The sequence below is a fragment of the Sus scrofa genome, chromosome 11 (genome assembly GCF_000003025.6).
Source record: "Sus scrofa isolate TJ Tabasco breed Duroc chromosome 11, Sscrofa11.1, whole genome shotgun sequence".
In the NCBI taxonomy this organism is placed as follows: Eukaryota; Metazoa; Chordata; class Mammalia; order Artiodactyla; family Suidae; genus Sus; species Sus scrofa.
In genome coordinates, this window is record NC_010453.5 from 69,264,939 (window position 1) to 69,285,076 (window position 20,138).

Sequence of the window (20,138 nt, forward strand, 5' to 3'; positions counted from 1 at the left end):
GTCGGAATTTTCCTCCCATCTCTATTTTTGTGATTCTCCGAAACTGCCCTTAGAGAGGTTGCTGCTCACGGCTGTCGAGATTCTTTTGTGACGCGCTGAAGTTCAAGAACCAACTCAGCAGTTAAAAAATGAAACCCCGAGGATGGATTGATTCATAAATGCAGGCGGACGTGTTGAAAGTGGCACATTATGTCACCGCGGCGTATCGACATTGTCAATTACATGTCCTTAAACAGCGAACCTGACTGAATGATTTACTTTGTGTTTAACTGCCTTTTTCAATTAAAGGGAGCGAATGCTGAGGAGCTGGGCCGCAATATCAGAAACCATATATTTTCTCCTGTTAACACCAGCATCGCTGACCGGCAAGTGAGGGGCCTGTTGGCGGTTTGCTGTGGGCTCTGCTGCTCTGGTTTAAATGGTCCAAGAAAGTGACGAGTGGGTGGGAGCACCTGACGCCGCCTCCAGATCTTTTCGTCGGTGCATTTCCATTCTGTCCTTTCGCTGCACGCTTGGGAGGTGTTGTTTCCGGGTAGCTCGAGCTATTTATTTTGCAGGCATTTGTTTCCATTTCAAGGGCCCTTGATGTTTCCTCATAGTCTTTTTTTTTTTTTTTTTTTCTTTCAAAGCATTATTTCGCATAATGACCCAAACCTTAAACTGTTGAATTTGCAGTTGCAGTACAGGTGTTCTGTTGCCCCAGCCAAGGCTCTCTAGACTCCCCCCACCCAAGTTGCAGGGGCGATAACTTGAACCAGACGTCCTGGTTTCTTGGGACCTGGTTTTATTATCTCACACGTGAATATGGCTTTCATATTTCCCAAGGCTAAGCCGTGTGTAGTAGTCCTTAAGTGTGCATTTGCAGTAGATGGATATATTAACTGTTACTCTGAAGCTGAGAATTTGAGCTATTAACTGACCCACTGTATTTGTTCTCTGTGTAAAGTTTTGTTATAACAGTGCTAATTACTAAGCAGCTGAATTTGTGAAAAAGTGCACAGCAGTAATTTGCACCTTGCTGTTGCTTTGCTATTAAAAAAAATTGTGAACACATACACGGGTGCACGCACTCGATTTATGAGCTTCGGAAGAGCACGTTTATCCATGGACCTTGAACAGTTGGGCTTCTGGAGCAGAGCATTTGGTGTCTATATTTGGGCTTCTGAGATGCTCCCTTTACCCTAAGAAGAGCTGTCGAGTGCTGAATAGGACATTTTGACAAGGAGGAGCAGCATTTTCAATTACTATGTGCTTTTGTTTATTCTTATTTTTTGCCAGTTTCAGGGGGTAAAAAACAAGGAAAAAAAAAGACCTTTCTCGTTCCTTCCTGTGGATGTGAAATCATGAGCGGAAGCGGTCAGGTTGTGGGGGGGTGGTATTGCCATTGTTTCAATGGCGGATGAAAATGGTTCTCGTCTGTTGGATTCACATCCTCAGCCAGTGCATCACTGAAGTCTCATCACACACCCAAACCAGCACACTTTTGTGTTGTGTTCTGTTTGGGTCCCCAAGAACAACTTCAAGTCTTGGGGGAAGTGTATTTTTTGCCCCGTGGATGTAACAGAAACATCCGCTTGAGGTAGTTTCCGAGTTCACTTAATAACCGGAGAGCCAAAAACTCAGGGCACTCTGGCTGTTGGAAAACTCCGTGTTTTTTTTGGTTTGTTTGTTTTTTTATTAGGTATATGCAGATTAATCCCACCCACCTCTTGTTTGGATTTCTGGCAGCCGGGAACTTGTCAAAGAAATTTGTGTTTTTAAAAAGAAATGTGGAAAAACGAAATTTTCTTTCGTGGTGCCAGAGTTTTTCTGTACTTTTAAGAAATCCTGCTCCTGGGCAGCGGGAAAGGTTTCAAAGGAACCTCATCTCCATATGGTTTTCCTCGATAATCCTTTATCCACCATCTTCAGCCCTCATTCCTTTGCTTTCTTGCCTGTGGCTACATTTCTATCTCTGCATCAATTAGCACAGTGATTTATACAACAAGCAAGCAGTTTAGAGGTAATGGTACACAATTAACATCTCATTCCACCATAAAGGGTATGCTAAATACCCCAGTCATTGCTTTCTCTGCCTGGAATTGAAATAAGTGTTTGTCCTAATTCATATGCTATCTGATGTGAAGTGGGCCTGCTTTGTACTACACTAGACCATTAATCTAATTACAGATAGCTGCAAATGAAGCGCTGTCTGAGCTGGGAGATTGAAGAAAATAGCCTTTTGTCATTTCGCGTGACTCTGTGAAGCAAGATCACACTTTACAGGGCAATCCTGCAAAATGGAGATCTCAATAATATTGCTGCCTGTTGCATCTTTTCTAATTACAACAGCATTGTAAACACAAGCGGTCGCTGATATAAATAGAGCTGTAGATATGCTGTCATGGGGGTTGTCAGAGACAGTCCTCCGAGTGCTGTTGGATTAAATGATGCATCCTGATTGACAGCTACCTTGAGACTGTGCCGATGGAGATGTCACAGCATTATGCTAACAGGCTGCCCGGTGACTGCAGCTGTACCAGGCACTCTAACTGCTGTCTGTTCCTGTCACCTGCCTCGCCTAGCTGGTACCTCCAGGAAGACAGCGATGGGCCTTCATTCTGAATGCTTTTAGGATTGTTTCCGGGACATGTTTGTTGGTTTGGTTTTGTAGGCCCGGTGCTGGAGTTAGAGGGGAATGTCTTTTGCCTGGCTTCGAACCCATGCGTTGTGTGAATTGAGTGGCTCATAAAGCGCTTAGGAGTGGAACACAAGGTTGAATGACAGTTCTGATTTCACCTGAACGCTTTAGATTTTGTGCCTCTTTTTTCTACTTTTCTGAAGCACTGGTGTTTTCCAAGACGCGTCTTTTTCTTTCTTTTTTGCTCACCCTCGTGGCATGTGGAAGTTCCTGGGCCAGGGATTAAATCCGTGCCAGAGATGTGACCTGCACCACAGCTGTGGCAACACCAGAGCCTTAACTCAAAGTGCCACAGCGCGAACTCCCCAAGGTGCCTCATTTTTTAAGTTTTATTGAAGTAGAGTTAATTTACAAGACTGTGATCATTGCTGCTGCTGTACAACACAGTGACCCAGTCACACACAGACGTCATTTTTGCCGCTACCCATTTCTGTCCCTTTAAAGCCATGACAATTTATCTCTGGCTCAGAGTTAGGAAAGCAGACTTCGAGAGGAATAGTTGTGTGGTAGCTCGCCCTGCTGTGGCAATGAAGACACAGCTGCACATTGGAGACCCTTGGGATGGAAGGTAGAAAACTTGGAGGAGAGGTCCATGGGTTTGAAGAAGGGACGTTTTGCACCTTTCTCAGTGAGGGTTGGTGTTCAGCATGAAGCCAGTGCTTCCGGATGTTAAGGTAACTGATGGAAAATGACAGCGAAGTGTCACCACTGACCCTTGACCCGGTGATGGCCGAGAGGGCCCTCGGTGGACGCGAAGAAACATCAGCAGGGTCTCAGCTGCGCATATATATGTTCCTTGTTCCGGGAGGAACGACACGGGTAGGAAACGTGGGGCTGAGCCTGCTTTAAGAGGCTCTGAAATGCCAACTGGAAAAACATGTCAACAAACTGGAAACACGTCCGCGGCGCCCTCGGGCCCCTGAATCTTCGAAGCGCGTGAGCGCGTGGGATGCGTCAAACCACCGGTGGCTCTGGAGGCCTGGGAAAGGCCTGGTTTAAGCTCCCAGAGGAGGGGCACAGGCTGAACTCACACACCACAGCAGATGGGGCTCCTGATGACCATCTGGGTGCCGTGTGTCCACAGGGTGGGGATGGCCCGCCGCTGCCCCAGGCGCCGAGCAGGGTGCTTAAGCAGAGGCCCCTCGGGTGTTTAACCAAGTTCTGGTACAGAGCGTCCCCCCCCCCACAGAACCATGACTGGCCCCCCCTTCACCCCAAGAATCCACTGGACTCCGCCCCCCACCGTTCCGCCTCTGTCCTTTCCCTCGTTGAGAGCTGTATGTTCATTGTTAAAACAATGCCATTGTGTTGCTTTGAATCATCCAGCTCTTGCGCTTTTCGTCCTGATGCTTTTATGCCTGGTGTGATTTTTCCTTCTTTCCTTTGAAGTTTTTGGGAGAAATTTTCTCCTTAGACATGGTTTTACATGGCAGACACCACAAAATTAGCTTGCTTAGAAACCGGGGCCAGGGTCGTTGGCCCGTAATTAGGTATCAGGTACGGCCTTTGCCCAGCTGTTGGTGCCTATGGGCCGCGGAGCCCGAGCCCCGGGGCACCTGTTCTCTGCTCTGCTCATGCTGTGCCGTGTGTTTTCATTTGATTGTGGTTTGGAGGCGTCTCCCTAAACCCGCAGGGCGAGGTGCCCTCTCAGCTCCCACCAGCAAGCGACTTATCATCCTCAAGCAGACATTTGTCATGGCCTGGGTCAACCTAGATTGTGCTTCTCTGTCCTGCCAGCGAGCCTTGAACACCTTGGCCTCCAGCCGCCAAAACATGGTGGTTCATCTGCTTGAAAACCGTAACAACAACTTAAAATCGAGACTCTCCGGGGAAGTTCTGCAGAACCCACCAGAAACAGTCAAATACCTCGCATGAAATCAAACTGCACGCGGCACAGGGCGTTCTCCTGAAATCTCGAACCTCTCTGCCCCGTGTCCTCTAAGAATTCCGAAGAACCAATAAACAGCAGTTTTGATCATAAGCTTTGAAAGCCCTAGTGTACATTCTTAAATGACTTCTTTTCTGGGGCATCAAAAAGCTTTTACAGTTCTCACTAGGCACTTCATTCTGATGGGCCCATATGCTGCTCTCCACTTAGCTCCCATCCTGGCACGGGCGAGCCAAGAGGTTGTTTTAAGAAGGCGTGTTTGTGTGGGCATGCCAAAGGGGTCAGGACAACATCAAAGGTAGTCTTAAAAAGAGAACCTTCTCTCCGGCCCCTCTTTTTCTATTCAGAAAGGTCATGTCTAAGCCAACTCTTTCCAACAGGGCCTCTCCTGAGGCATTTACGCCGTTGTTATTTTTTACTTGTGATTACAATAAGTCGCTTATCCCCCAAACAGATTTAAGAACAATAAACAAATACAAAAGGAAAAGGAACATCTCATCAATAACAAAGACCGCATCTAAAGGCACTGAGTTCTGTGATTCCTTTACATCTCTTTCCAAGCCAAGCAGGAGTCCTACAGAGAAAGGAATCCAGAAGATATGAAAATTATAAAAATAGTCAAAGGATCCAGTTTTAGTCAGGATCTTGTCATTTCTGGGGCGAAATGGAGCCTGGGACAAGCTTAGCACTTTATTTATATTAAGACTTATTTGCGATGTAGCTGAAGTTAGTTCGGAAGGTATCCGCCATGGTGAAATGTGATAAGTCGTCCTCTTCTCCGTGTAGGAAGATACTTTCCCCAAATTCATATTTTGAAGGCACATTGTGCAAAAAGCAAGAAGAAACAAAAGATCTGTGTTCGGCGGGGAAAATGAGCAATGGCCGCAGGAGTGGCCCAGGCAGGTGCCGGCTAGAAAAGTAACTTTTTCTGTTGACTCCGATGCTTCTAGTGATGTTGGATTTTCTTTTCCAAAGCAGACAGGGCACAGATAACTGAAATCGTGCTATTTGGTACAATTATATTCTCCCATCTCCTTCAACCCCCCCCCCAGAGGATTTAATGAAGGACTCTGAGGTACAATTCATCGTTGATAAATAGGGCCTCTGCCCAGAAGGTTTATTAGACTGACAGCAGAATGCACTCTCCTTGCTTTTTCCCCCTGCCTCTTATGACTCAGATGAATTTTAATAGGAGCAAAAAGCTTTTATTTGCACTGTAATTTCACTTAAGGATCATATCCTTCAGAAACCGGCAGACACTTATATGTCTTGATTGCCAAACACAGGCTCAGGAGTAAAGAAACATGCAAAAGATGTTATTATTCAACCTGTCACAGTGTCGCAAAGCTGCTTGGAACTCAGGCCATCAAAGCTCTTCCGTGTGGCCCTCCCCCCACCCAGGCCTTTGAAAACAGGCCCTGTACAGAGCTTGGAGACCGGATCGGAACGAAGGGGGCTTGCATTGTGCTCTGCATCCCCGCTATCGCCGTGCCCGCAGGAGGCTTTGAGTTATGGCAGCTTTTTTTTGGGAACCAAGTGGAGCTGCCTTGATGCTCACCTGTCTGCCCCAGGGAAAGGCAGTTTGGTACGAATCCAGACACTGTCAGGTGGCGGTTCTAGCCTCACCAAGTAACAGTTCCGCCATCCGTTTTTGTTGGTTTCTGTTTGGACAGACCAAACTGTGGCCCCTTTTCTTATTCACAGAGATCTGGGATTTTTCCTGCCAGGCAGCGGTTCTCACTAGGCATGTTCTCTTTGACCAAATGCCTCTCATGTACCCCTCATTGTTGGAGAGCCACCTACAAAAGGTGCCGTTAAAGCACCGGGCTGTGCAGATCCTTTTCTTTCAGTGGCTTTTAAAATCTTGCATTATTGTCTCTCAGTGCAGAAGAGATTCACCTGATACTTCATCTCCATCCTCCCTGAGCATCTTGTCACATCCGAGAGACCACGTGATGTTGTGCTGGAAAGGAGAAGCTAACTTTTCCAATTGCGACTGTAACCTTTTATGTCCCTGGAAAGAATTTGAATTTTAAGCATTATTATGTCCCAAACGAACACCGAAACCCTTTGTCTTAACTTAGGGATACGCGGGCCGGCACGCTGGGAGGGGAGCGGGCGTCTGACACAGCCGTCTGCTGCCATCTACTGGCGAGGGCGCGCAGCGCCCCATCCTCTCTTTGGCTGACGGCGCTGCGGCATTTGTGTCAATCCGAAGTTTGTAAGCGGTGAAGGGACTTCAAGGACATTCTCACTCTTCCCTTTATCGAGTTTTGGGATGTTTTTCATAATGACACACGTTGACTACTGTTTATCACTAATTACTGGAGTGGTTGTAATTTCAGGAAGTATCTTCAGCAACTGGCTCACAACGTATACCAGAAACTAATAAATTTTAGTTTTGTGTATAGTAATTAGAAACCATTAACATCAGGGCGTATATTTAAAAGCTAAAAACTGATTCTGAATGAATTCTACGTTTGAGGGCAAGTTTTATCAGCTAATCTCAGTTATGTTTCTTTTTTTCTCTTCCTCCTAAAGTACAAGGTACATATCCTAACCAAACTGGCCGCAGAATTGAACAAATTTATGCTGGAAAAAGCAGCTGAGGACACAAGCAGTATTCTTCACTCCCCGATGCCAGGCGTGGTAGTGGCTGTCTCTGTCAAGCCTGGGGACCTGGTAAGAACCTTCCCTGGGGTGGGTGGGGGGGAGCAAACGGAAGCAGGATCCCTTGTATTCTGGCAGTTCTTTCTTGAGTCAGGCTACCCCCACAGAACAGCAGCGTAGCTTTTGTGTTTCACATCTGAATTCGGTTATCAGTGGCAATATCTCCGAGTGCCTCTCCTCGCAAAGGATCTGGGACTGGAGCAGAAACAAGGCCAGGTTCGTGGTTTTTTGGCAAACTTTGTGTTTGGGGAGGCGTTTTATTTAAAATTTCTGGTTCCTCTCTAGCTCTCTGTGGTTTAAGGATCCCTGAAGAAGTCACGCCAAGACGTAACCTTCCGATGGGGAACCTTTTTGCACATTTTCTGGAATAAGTGGGAAGGGTGTTACGGAAAGTTAACCCCATAATCTGTATAGTCCCAGAGCACTTCCATAACGTGATAAATACAACTTCGGATCACAGTGTGGAGGTGTTCATCTTGACCTTGTGACATCAGGGCATAAATCAAAGCTGTATGAATCTTTCCTCGCATTTTCCATCTTGAGGTAGCAGGCTGTGGACAGATTGGTAGGATACATGCATTGTCACAGAGCACAGAGCTACGGACCAGTAGCAGCAGTAAAAAGAAAACAAAGATGGGACCTTTGAGGGTTTCTAAGGAGATTTAAGTCCTTGCACTTTTATTTTTGTGTTGGAAGATGACAGTCAAATATGATCATCTTTAACGGATGATTCCATTTCGCATCTCGGTTAAGTCACAGGAGTTTATGTATTTTCCTATAAAGATTATGTTAAAACGACCTCTGTATTTCTTTATTAATACAAGTAAAATAACACTGAGGAGAACTCCTGCTGGTTGGCATTAGCTTCTAGAAAAGTACTCGCCATAGGTGAATATTAAGAAGAAAATGATCAGTTGCAGTGGTTTAAATGATTAGCCCTGAAACCGACATGTGACATTGGAAAAGTGACTCAACAGTTGCTTCACCTGATGATACAGCAATGGAACTACCAGCTTTTCTAGAAAAGCATAAAAGAGGTTCAGGAGCTATGAATCGTTTTGTTTACTTGAAAGCATTTACATGATTGTCCAACATCCTAGTGCTAAGGATTTGGGAGAGGGGATACACAGTTTTAAAAATTACATGTGTGTGTTGAATACGGAGGAGGCGTTTGCCTCTTCCCCGAAAGGATCAGGCTCCTAAGCAGATAGCCCCTTGGCCTTGGCATTAGCAGTGCCTACAGCTGACTCTCACCGGAGTAGTCAGGGCAGTCGTCTAGTAACTGGACGTGTGGGTCGGTAAACGAGGTGAAGGAGTTATTTTGGTTTCTTCATCTTCCTGCTTCAGCTCTTCTTGGACGCAGAGGCTGTGTACAGCCGTCCAGAGCTTGTCAGTCCTAATTGTGTGGCTTTAATTATAAAATCACATTTGCGCTTAGGAAAAAAAAGCAAGTGTTTAACTGAAATCCTTACTTTTCCAACACCTGACTCAGAACCTGAGCGGAGGGAGGGAGGGAGGAGGAGGGAGGCAGCTCCTGCTGGGAGCCCGGGGTGGTGGTGGGGGAGGCAGGGGGGGCCTCCACTGCCTGCCTCCCTGGAGAACGGGAGCCTGCAGCCTTCTTGTTTCCAGCAACTGCTTCCTCCTAGTCTGGCTGCTCCAGGTGCCAGAAGGGTTGAGCCTTCATATTTTGCATTTCCTGGTTAATAATTTAATGTGGGAAAGCGAGGCATTTAGAAAAATGGAACAATGCGGTATTATGAGTCCTTCACTCATTGGGGGAGCTCGGATAGTGAAAACCACCTCCAATAATTAAATGTGGGTATTCAAGAGTGGCTTGATTTGAGAATGAAGTGGGCCTCTATTTTAGGTATCCCTTTAAAGTCAGAACTCATGCATGAGGTGGCGGGTGGGGGGTGGCCTGGGGAAGAGCCCCCGGTCTTGGGCTTCACCTTACTTGTACATGCTCGGCGCACGCATGCGCCAGGCCGCTCACAAGAGCAGGTGCTTTCTTTGATTCCTCGCTCCAGGTTGCCATTTTTGGTCCTTGCAAACTTCCTTTCATATTCTGTACCACTGTTTTTGATAAAACAGTATTTCCCCTTGAGTTCTTATTGGTGAAAAGTGTCGCAGACTGCTACTGCCTAAACCAAATGCAGGGTGGGACGCTGAATCAGCTCTTGTACCAAGTGCGGCAGTCGAATCTGCCTTGTGTAATTAAAACACAAGAAACTTTCCTGGGGACCAAAGGCAGGGCACATACTTGAGACCATTATAAGAAAATAATACTTGTAGCTTTTACGTTTTGCGGTTTAAAATTATTTTAACACTGCAGGGTGTGTTGTCTTGTTCTCAGCAATAACAATAGCTGAGCCAGGGTTTCACTTTTATCAGTAGAAAGATAATGGATTCAATCATCCCTGCATATTTTCAAGGGTAAAACAAGGACCAAAAAAAAAAAAAAACTCGAGGCCTAGAAGTATTCTGTTTTCCTTTGTAATGTTATTTTTTTTATAGGGTTAAACTCCAGTCATCTGTAATTTTTATATTTAGTGTAAGTACAACTTGACAGGTCTTAGAACGGTGGTCCTGGCAATAACGCATTGCACATAGATAATAACACATCTGTTCCGCAAAGTAAACAGTTCGAACGGAGCTTAAACCCTCAGGACGAAATGGCCTGGGCTGGCCGATCAGAAGTGGTCAGGGAGCTCAGAGCTTCGTGGGGAAGGTCTTCCCTCCCTCAGTGCAGAAGCTGGGTTTTACATGAAGTGCTTGTTTTGATTTGCACAGCAAAAGTTGCTAAAACTCTTTCAATGTCTGGTGCATGCTATCTACATTAAGTGTGGTAGAAAAATCATTTTTAAAAATGATTGTGTAATAGAATTTTTGAGTATATCAGGAGGGGTGCTAATTCATCAGCGGTAAAATGCATACAAGCAAGCAAACCTCTAAGAAATGAAGTAGGAATGGGCTGGGAACAGGTAGAATCACACATTTAATTCAGACAACAGTTGACAGAATGACTCTTACATGCTTTTCCTATGTGCCTTTTTTATCTGCCTTCTGAAAATATTTTCACAGTCACATTTCTATTTCAATGTGAAAAATGCCTATTTTTCTGTACATTTAACAATGTCATAAACCAGGGGACCACTTTTATCATCAAAGAAGCATTTTTAAAACTCTTCTTTCTTGGCCACTCCAAAGCATATGGAGTTCCTGGGCCAGGGATTGGATCTGAGCTGCAGTTGTGACCTATGCTACAGCCGCAGCAATACTGCATCCTTAACCCCACCATTCCAGGCCAGGGATTGAACTTGCGTCCCAGCGCTCCCAAGACATTGCCAATCCCGTTGTGCCACAGAGAGCACCAAAGTAGCATTTTAAAAACAACTCATATTAAGTTTTTAAATTTCTGTCTTTATGATAGTCTTGAACAAAAATATTAAAAAATAGGGAGTTCCCACTGTGATGCTGTGTGTTAAGGCATTGCTGCAGCTGTGGCATAGGTCACAGTTGTGTCTCAGATTCGATCCCTGGCCTGGGAACTTCCATATGCCACAGGTGCAGCCAAAAATAAGAAAAAATAAATAAAAACCATGTATTATTTCAGAATAACGCTGTATACATTTTTTTCTAGCATCAGACTTACAGCTGCTGAATTTGTAGCACAATTTTCATTTTGACTTTGAAGTATAAAATAGTATGAGCGTGTTTGTTGGGTTAGCCTTTTGATATCAGAAATGAAACAAAAAATAAAAATGAGGAGTTCCCGTTGTGGCGCAGCGGAAACGTATCCGACTAGGAACCATGAGGTTGCGGGTTTGATCCCTGGCCTCGCTCAGTGGGTTAAGGATCTGGTGTTGCCATGAGCTGTGGTGTAGGTCAAAGATAAGGCTCAGATCTGGTGTCCCTGTGGCTGTGGTGTAGGCCGGCAGCTGTAGCTCCGATTAGACCCCTAGCCTGGGAACCTACATATGCCTCGGGTGAGGCCCTAGAAAAGACAAAAGACAAAAAATAAATAAAATAAAATAAAAATGAGGGGATGGGAATTCCTGTCATGGTTAACAAATCCGACTAGTATCCCTGAGGACTCAGGTTCGATCCCTGGCCTCACTCAGTGGATTAAGGATCCGGCATTGCCGTGAGCTGTGGTGTAGGTCACAAATGTGGCTCGGATCCCACGTTGCTGTGGCTGCAGTGTAAGCTGGCAGCTGTAGCTCCGATTGGACCCCTAGCCTGGGAACCTCCATATGCCGCAGGTGCAGCCCTAAAAAGACCAAAAAAAAAAAAAAAAAAAAAGAGAGAGAGAGAGGAATAAAGAGAATCTTTGTTTAAGAGTCTTCTTACTTGTGTTTAGATCTGCAGTCATCCAAGATTTGCATCAGAAATACCCATCGTATTTAACACATCACAAATTAGGTGAGGCATGAACCAGACGCAGGCTCTGTACCCACTTAGGTTTCCTTCTTAATTACTGTTTTGTGAATGATGAGTGTGTAAGACCAGGTGAAAGAATACACTGATACTAAGTACCTGTTGCTTGCTGCTCTTTCCTTGCCACTTCGCCTGTTCAATCTGAGTAAGACAGAGTTTGGAGGAGGTTTGGGAAGATAGGCCTTATCATGGAGCTGACTTTTATCAGAACGATGATTAGCTGTTTGAGCTGACTGTTCTCCTGAACAATATTTTGGGTTAAAAAACGGTCTCCTTATGAAGTCCCACCAATGAGAACCGACGCTGTGTAATCATCGCTAGGAGTCCCACCCAGATTTCGCCCTGAGTTCTTTTTCTCCCTGCCTCTCCTTGAGGGAGACGGCTGCAGGCAGGTGACAGCCACTGCTCTGGAGACAGGTGCCCATTTCAGAGAATGACAGTCACAGCTGCCCTTTGTCCCTAAACCATCCGTAATGCAGTTTACAGCTGGTCTAGGGGAAGCTGCGAATGAACTCGGCGCAAGATCTCCTCATTTCATTTCTTGGAGAAGCAGGAGCTGAAGCCTCCTTGGCCCTTAGGTTTTCAACAGGAGAAGGGCGCTGGATCGGGCCCTCCAGACGCGGGCATGGTATCTCATGTCACCCAGCCTCTATCGCCTAACTCAATATCAAGCTACATCTTTCCCTGGCAGGGGACCTGGCCTGGCTGTTTGATAGGTGTTCCAGTTTCTGAATACCTTGATTGGCAATCATAAAATAACTGCAGTAATTAAATGTACGTATTTTATAGCGGTGGTCATTCAAGCGGCTTGACAGGTTGCCAGTTTCTCACCCAGACCTCGCGTTGTTTTCCAAAGCACATGCAGATCCGTGCATTCACTGTGTAACCTTTTTAAACTTTAAATTGCGCAATATTACAACGAAAGTTATAGAAAGTTATAGAGGACAGTACACATACTCATATGCTCTCCGCCCGCCTTTACTGTATTTGCTTTAGCTTTTATTTAAGAATAAAACCTTTGGAGTTCCCATCATGGCGCAGTGGTTCACAAATCCGACTAGGAGCCATGAGGTTGGGGGTTCGATCCCTGGCCTTGTTCAGTGGGTTAACGATCTGGTGTTGCCATGAGCTGTGGTGTAGGTCGCAGATGAGGCTCGGATCCTCAGTTGCTGTGGCTCTGGCGTAGGCCAGCGGCTACAGCTCCGATTGGACCCCTAGCCTGGGAGCCTCTATGTGCCGCCAGTGCGGCCCTGGAAAAAGACACACACACACACACAAAAGAATAAAACTTTGCTTATGCAGTGAACTTGCCCTGCAGCCTCTCCCCAGGGGAATTCCTGCCCTGCTCTCAGAAGTAGTGGCTACCCGGAATTTGGCCTTTTTCTCTTTTCCAGATGACATTTATTTAGAAATGGTATGATTACTTTTTGTTGGTGGTAACAATTTGGGGATTTTTACAGTTTATGATAATTATCGGTATGAGATGAAATATTTTTGTAGATCAGTCAATCAGTATTGTAGGTGAATCGTCTACAAGTTTGGCATTTGATTTTATTTTTCAAGAGATGATCTACTTGGGATTAGGGGGGATGTTATCTTTGTTTTAAATGTTTTTGAAGTTCTCAACCTTAACGTGATTCAAAAGATCTTTTCTCACCTTTTTGCTAATAATAATAATAATACATTTTTAAAAGCCCTATTTCACTGAGTCCTTTAAAGCAGCATACTTCACAAAGGCCTCGAATCCAGCCTGGTTTGTTAAAGATCCTGGAAGTGGCCTCAATTTAACTAGTTCTTTGTAGCTTAGAGGCTCTGGCTCCAGTTTCGAATCAGAGGGTGGTAGGGAGTCATAATTTTCTTCATTTTAAGGAATTTTAAGAGAAACTGGCCTCATCTTAATATGGACCACGTCTCTCCTCATTCTTTCCCCAGCCTCTCAGCGCCCTGTGGATGCCCAGCTTGTCCGGTGAGGCCCGGCCAGTGCCTGGTTTGAGGGCTCTGTGTCCCCGTGAGCGCCTTCCTGGGTGGGTTGCTGGTGCACAGACCCACTAAAGGAGGCCTCAGACTGGAAATACGGGGTTTGGCAGCCCTTCGGTCACCTTCAGACTGGAAATATGGGGTTTGGCAGCCCTTCTGTCACCTGTCCTCTCCTTTGTAACCCGACGGTGGTCCCGTCCACCGCTGCGTAAATGCTGCCCAGTGTCCCCAGCGCTGCTCCCACCCTCTTTGCGGGAACATCTTGGGCCGGGCCGCCGTGAGCCCACGTTTCTCCTTCAGGAAACATCAGGGGATATTCACTAGCCTACTATCTTTCCGGCTCAGAAAGAGGAAGTTATTATAATCAGATCCTCGCAGTGCCTTTTAACTAAATCCGAGATGCCTTTTGCTTGTGGCTGTTAACTGCGTCTGTCTTGTTGTAGATTCGAGAGCCTTCAAATGCGCTGCATTCAGGCACCTGTGTTCTAAGTGCACCGCCTTTAAAAACGCAATGGAAGGGTTTTCACTTTGGTGGAGGCGGCAGCGGGGTTAATATCGATCCCTGCTTTCGGGGGGCCCAGCGCAACAGAAGGGGAGACCGCAGCGGGCCGGTAAGCCCTGCGAGCCTTCTGTCTCATTTGGCAGAAAAACACAGAACATAGGACAACAAAAGAAGGCTCCTTTCACCATAAAAATTCTTCCTCCCACCCACCCCTCTTCCCCAAAAAGGAGACTTAATTTTTCAGCTGCACGCAGTGATTTGGTGCTCACTCTTGCATTGAAACAGTTGCTGTCTGAACAGGCAGGAAACAGTTTTCTTTTAATTGCCGAAATCATTCGGAAGTGCTCCGTGCCCCGCTTCTATACAGCAGATGCTGTGCATTAATTGGCCTGCGTAGACGTGACCCAGGGTTCCTTGCAGCGGGCCCAGTTTTAGGCAGAGGGTTTAAATAGCTTATTTATTATTTTGTATAATCTGGCGCACATTATGTGCTCCTGCACGTGTCGTATTTCATGGTCTGCGGTTCCTGATGTCATGTGGGCTTCCAAACCCGTGTTTCTCTGGTAATGTACGAGCAGCAGGTAAGCTCAAAATACCATCCATCAGGAGCTAATTTTTTATCCAGATACTCCAATGACTGATGAACCTGTCTTTTGTATGAATGTTTAGCGCAGGAGAAAGCCATATGCCACTGGCACCGTTTCCTACGCGATCCTTCCAGTTGCCGGAGAGCAGGCGTACAGGGGGGGTCCCTCCGCGCCATTTATGGCCTCTTTCCTCTCTTTAAAGGAGAACACACCCTGAAACCAGCCCCGGTTGCGGGACAACGAAAGAGGGGAGGGGCCGGCTCAAAGGAAATCTGACTCCCGCAATCATTTTCCTCATCAGAACTACGCCTGCACCCTCTTCGTAGGGAACCTTGTCTTCTTACTCCCCGTCTGTTCAAAACAGACCTTAGCCCATTAGAAGGGCCTCCCCTGTGTGGGGAGACCGCAGCTGTGACTGTGCAGCTCATCCCGTCCCCGCATCACCCCCGTTTCGTGGCTCTGAAGGATGAAATTGAGAAATGGAATGCTGTGCAGTCATCCTTTACGTCTCCAATTTTAGGCCTTTGCCATCATTTTCATGCTTTTATTCCAAACCAAACAACATTAGTGAGCAACACTACCTTCTGACGAGTCTCTGGTACTGAGCACAGCTTTGGCGTGTGGGCCTGGGGGCTTCCTTGGTGGAGAGCTCCCCCCCGCCCCCCGAACCTTCTTGGGCCTTTCTTCGCGCATTTGCAGTTTGAACGATACAAGTTGCCAAGTGCGTCCCGGTCTTTGCTTGTTTCCCCAGGGGGACACGTGCCAGGGAAGGTTCTGGGGCTTTTCATCCTTGGGGAAGGAGTGAAGCGAACTTGGTAGAAGGGTGTTGGGGGCTTTAATCAGAAATAAGAAGTGGCTTTCGAATCATTAGCACAACAAAGCAGGCTCTAAGCTTGAAGATAAAAGTCTCTGGGGAAAGAGTCCTCTGAAAATAAATGGAACTTGATAGATTTCCATATCATTTATAACTTCCCTTAATTACACTTGGAAGACTTGCCAGTAAAACTGGAAAATTGGCAGCCTTTATCCATTAGAGTCATTTTGCCGACCATGGCAAGCAGCTGGCTTTACTGGATTTTATTTCCCATCACTCACAATTAATCATCAGCTGGAGATGTCTGAAACTCTTCAGCCCAGAGTGGGGCCGGGTGACATTCGGGGCCCTGAACAGGCTAAAATCTGCTGAGTAAATGGGCTCAGGGCCCTCCCCAGCTCCCTCGTTTTGGGCCGAGGCGGGGCTCCCGCTTAATGAGTGCACACCGATAATCGGATGCGAATGTGAACCTTGACCCCGTGTCAAAGGAGAGGACGCAATAAGCCGGATGAAAGATGCGGGATTCGGACCTCCAAACTTTCCACCAATTAGACGGGGCGCGGAGGAGAACATCAGGCTGACTAGGTTTATCGAAGAGACTTGCCAGGCTTGTGACCATTTTGTAAGGCCCACGGCGGGGACATCCTGTCACAATCATTAAGCCTCTGTGGGCTGGTTCACTGGAGTGTAGGGCGCGCGGATCCTCGCCGGCCAGGCCGCGGCGCTGTCGCAGGGCGCTGATGTGGCGGCCCCTCTCCGCTCACCAGCCTGGCCTTGGCCGGACGGGGATCTGGGGGAGCCTGGGAGGGGCAGGGGCTTCCAGACTGGAAGGCGGAGGCCGAGGTGTCGTCCCGCTTATCGCTTATCGTGGGAACCGCGCCGGTGGGCCCAGCAGGTGGGCGAGCAGCGCCCGCAGCAGCGTTGGAGGTTCCCAGGCTGGGGGTTGAATGGGAGCGACAGCTGCCGGCCTGCACCACAGCATCGCCAGATCCGAGCCACATCTGTGACCTACACTGCAGCAACGCTGGAGTCTAAACCCAGGAGCGAGGCCAGGGATCAAACCTGAATCCTCGTGGATACTCATTGAGTTCGAACCCTGCTGAGCCGCAATGGGAACTCCCTAAATCAGAGGCTTTGTGTTTCTGAAGCACGAGTGGGGACCTACCACTGGCCGCCGCCTGCATCACCCTCGCTCTGAGCACACAGAGCTGCCAGGGCAGTGGAGCCCCAGAAACTTGCTGCAGCCCCCAGGCTCCCAGGCCCTGATCTCACCTCCACTGTGGCCAGCTGTCCTTCTGTGAGCTTCTTATGGGTGTCACTGTCACTTTGGCCTCTGCCCCCTTGGGGCCACCATTTGGGAATCTCCCAGGTGCACTGGTTTCTTTTTTGCAGTCGCATTTTAGCTGCGAATTCACTTCCTCCAAGATCCCATAAAGCAGCAGCGAGGGGTGCCGTTGGGCCAGCAGTGCCGAGCGTGGGCTGAGCAGAGAACAAGTTCCTGCCGTGGAGAGAAGCCGGCGGGACCGGGGATGGGGAGAAGGCTCTGAGGGCCCTGGGCACCCCCACACCGGGCGAGGAAGTGCCGATGTGGAGGGCGCTTTTGAGGCAGGCGCTCCCAGCTCCCTGCCATGGGCCCTGGCCCGTCTGTGCAGGAAGGGGCTACCGGCACCCAAAGGTGGCGAGCCAGTCCCTAACGGGGGAGTGGGCTTCCACAGCCGAGATTCAGATCTGTTTCTCAGAAAGCCCGGGCCCAGGAGCCCTGCCTGCAGGTGGGATGTGGTTGTGCGAGGCCAGCTCTGGACCCTCGGCTTCTGTCCCAGAGACATGATCTGGGCCCGCCAGGGTTTTGCTCCTGGAGCGAAATGGCAGGTGCCACTTCTGGGGACTGGCCCTCCTCCCACCTCGCCTGGTCCCTGCCTGCCTTAGAAAAGAGAGCAGGAGTTCCCGTCGTGGCGCAGTGGCTAATGAATCCAACTAGGAACCATGAGGTTTCGGGTTCGATCCCTGCCCTTGCTCAGTTGGGTTGGGGAACCGGTGTTGCCGTGAGCTGTGGTGTGGGTCGCAGACGTGGCTTGGATCCCGCGTTGCTGTGGCTCTGGTGTAGGCCGGCGGCCACAGCTCTGATTGGACCCCTAGCCTGGGAAGCTCCATATGCCACGACCCCGATGCTGGAGGCCTGGCCATCCTGTCACCCTGGCCGGAGCTGCCCTCACTGTTGTCCCTCTGTTTTGAAGAGTGGCCCCCACAGCTGAGGCTCCACTCTCTGGAAGCCAGGTGCCAGGTGACCGTGAGTCACAAAGGGCCACGAGCACTGTGCGGAAGCCCAGCTCTCTGGTGCAGTGTCGCCTCTGTGCCAGCACCGAAGCTTTGGCATCCCTTCCCTGCCTATATTTCTGTGCCAGGAAAAAGCAGCCCACCACCTGACCAGCGGAGGAGAGGAATGCGTGGGGCCCAGTCAGTCCCCATGCCAGCGAGACAGCTTGTGCGGCGCGGGGGCCCGGGAGGGGGGCTCGGGGAGCGTCTGGGGATTTCAGGAAGAAACTCCTCCAGGCTCTCCCGCGGCATGGGACGGGAGTAAGTGTCCAGGCACCCCACGGCAGGATGCCCTGCAGCACCCCATATAGCCGGGTGCTCCAGGACGTTCCAATCTCCCATTTCTTCTTCCTCCTCCTCTTCCTCTTTTTGTCTTTTTAGGGCCACACCCATGGCATATGGAAGTTCCCAGGCTCGGGGTCAAGTTGGAGCTGTAGCCGCTGGCCTGCACCACAGCCACAGCAACGCCAGATCTGAGCCAAGGTCTGCGATGTACACCACAGCTCAGGGCAATGCTGGATGCTTACCCCGTTGAGTGAAGCCAGGGATGGAACTTGTGTCCTCATGGATACTAGTCGAGGGGAGTTCATTACCGCTGAGCCCCAGTGGGAGCTCCCATTCTCCCATTTTTGACTGTGATACCCTTTTACACAAAGACAGAAGAAGAATCCAGCCTGGCTCCTGGCTGCTTACCCATCAAGGGCAGAGAAAGGAGACCACATAGAAGGGCCCTCCGTCACAGCTGAGCCCTGGTGCTGGTGGTGGCAGGGGGAGTCCCAGGCTTTACCCCCGGAGTCTTATACCCAGCTCCGCCTGGATTTCCCTCCTCACGGAAGGCCAGCCAGCACCCCTGGGAGCTATGGGTCTCCTTGCAAGGAATGGGCGGAATCTGGAAATCGCTCCATGGGGCCTGTCCAGGAGCCACTGGTTGTCACTGCTGGGCGTGTCTCGCAAAGGCCGAGACAGTGGTCCCCGTGGCCTGGATGCTTGGCTGTTGTCCCCAGCTTCCCAGGGACACAGACAAAACCCCCAGGTTTTGGTAACAGCTTTACTGAGATACAGTTCACATACAGGTCACGCCTTTAAAGTGTCCACTTCAGGGGGTGTTCTCTGTTCGCAGAATTGTGCGCCCATCCGCGCAGTCAGTCTTAGAACATTTCACCACGCCCGAGAAGCCCTGTGCCCATCCGCAATCACGCCCCTCTCCCCCTTGGCCCCTGGAAACCACAGATCCTTCTGTCTGTAGAGATGTGCCAGTTCTTGACACTTGATATAAGTGGAAGACATTCCATTTTGTGCCACATCTGTGGCAAAGGCAGATGCAGAGATTCCCAGGAAGGCCCCACCTCCATGGCCTCAATCCTCCAACATCAGGGATGTTCTTCTCTCAAGAGCTTGACGGTAGAAGGGTGGCCTTTTTCTGCCGTCCCCCAGAGGTGAACTTGAAGGATGAAGCGTCAGAGGCCATTGCTGCTGTCCGGGTAACAGGTCAGCGCATTTAACAAAGAATCTCCCAGCGGCTTCCCCTTTGCATGGCATTGCAGAAGGAGAAGTCCTTCAAAATGGCTCTCCACTTTTTCGTTTGTTTTCCAGGTAGCAGAGGGTCAGGAGATTTGTGTGATTGAAGCCATGAAGATGCAGAACAGTATGACAGCTGGGAAAACTGGCAAGGTATGTCCCCAAGTTCCTGCCAACCCACACCACTGGGACAGTTAGGCCTCAGAGGGGCGGCGAGGGGGGTCTCCCAGCCTATCGGAGCCCCTTCCCTCTGCATCCATGTGACCTACGGGCCTTCCAGGACAGTCTGTGTGACGTCCAGGAGTCAAAGAACAGTTGTTTTTCACCTCAATGTCTTTCAAATTAAGGGGTCTTTAATTTTTAATGTTTACATCTGTCTCGGAGGCAGTTAGTTATCGGAGGCTTAGGTGACACAGCGGGAGATGGTTTTCGAGACTGCAAAACTGATGCAACCCTTCAAGATAATTTCTCCACTAAGAACAATTCAGTTTCAGATCAAGAGGAGCTGAAAGTCTCACATACACATGTGGGACTTAACAGCTTAGAGGGGGGAAGGGGAAGATGTATTAGTGCTGAAATTTGTCAGAAGTGAAACTTCTGAAATGCATTTTCTCATTGAAGACAATAGCAAAGTCCTTTTGGGCAATAACTTCATTATTCTTCCTGTGACTAAAAAGACATCCTTTGTGGCAGAATGATCCTTGTCTGAAGGATGCTTTGGTTTGGGAGTCGCGCACAGAGGAGCAAGGCGA

General features: G+C 48.6%; 1 protein-coding gene across 2 annotated transcripts in view; it reads left to right on the plus strand.

Annotated features, from left to right (window-relative positions):
* Positions 1 to 20,138, plus strand: part of PCCA (propionyl-CoA carboxylase alpha subunit) — a 365,509-nt gene that overhangs the window by 344,016 nt on the left and 1,355 nt on the right. For both annotated transcript variants that reach the window (XM_021065866.1, XM_021065867.1), the window contains 2 exons: positions 7,110 to 7,250; positions 19,462 to 19,539. In XM_021065866.1, the coding sequence (XP_020921525.1) occupies positions 7,110 to 7,250; positions 19,462 to 19,539 (219 nt within the window). The remainder of the gene's footprint in view (positions 1 to 7,109; positions 7,251 to 19,461; positions 19,540 to 20,138) is intronic.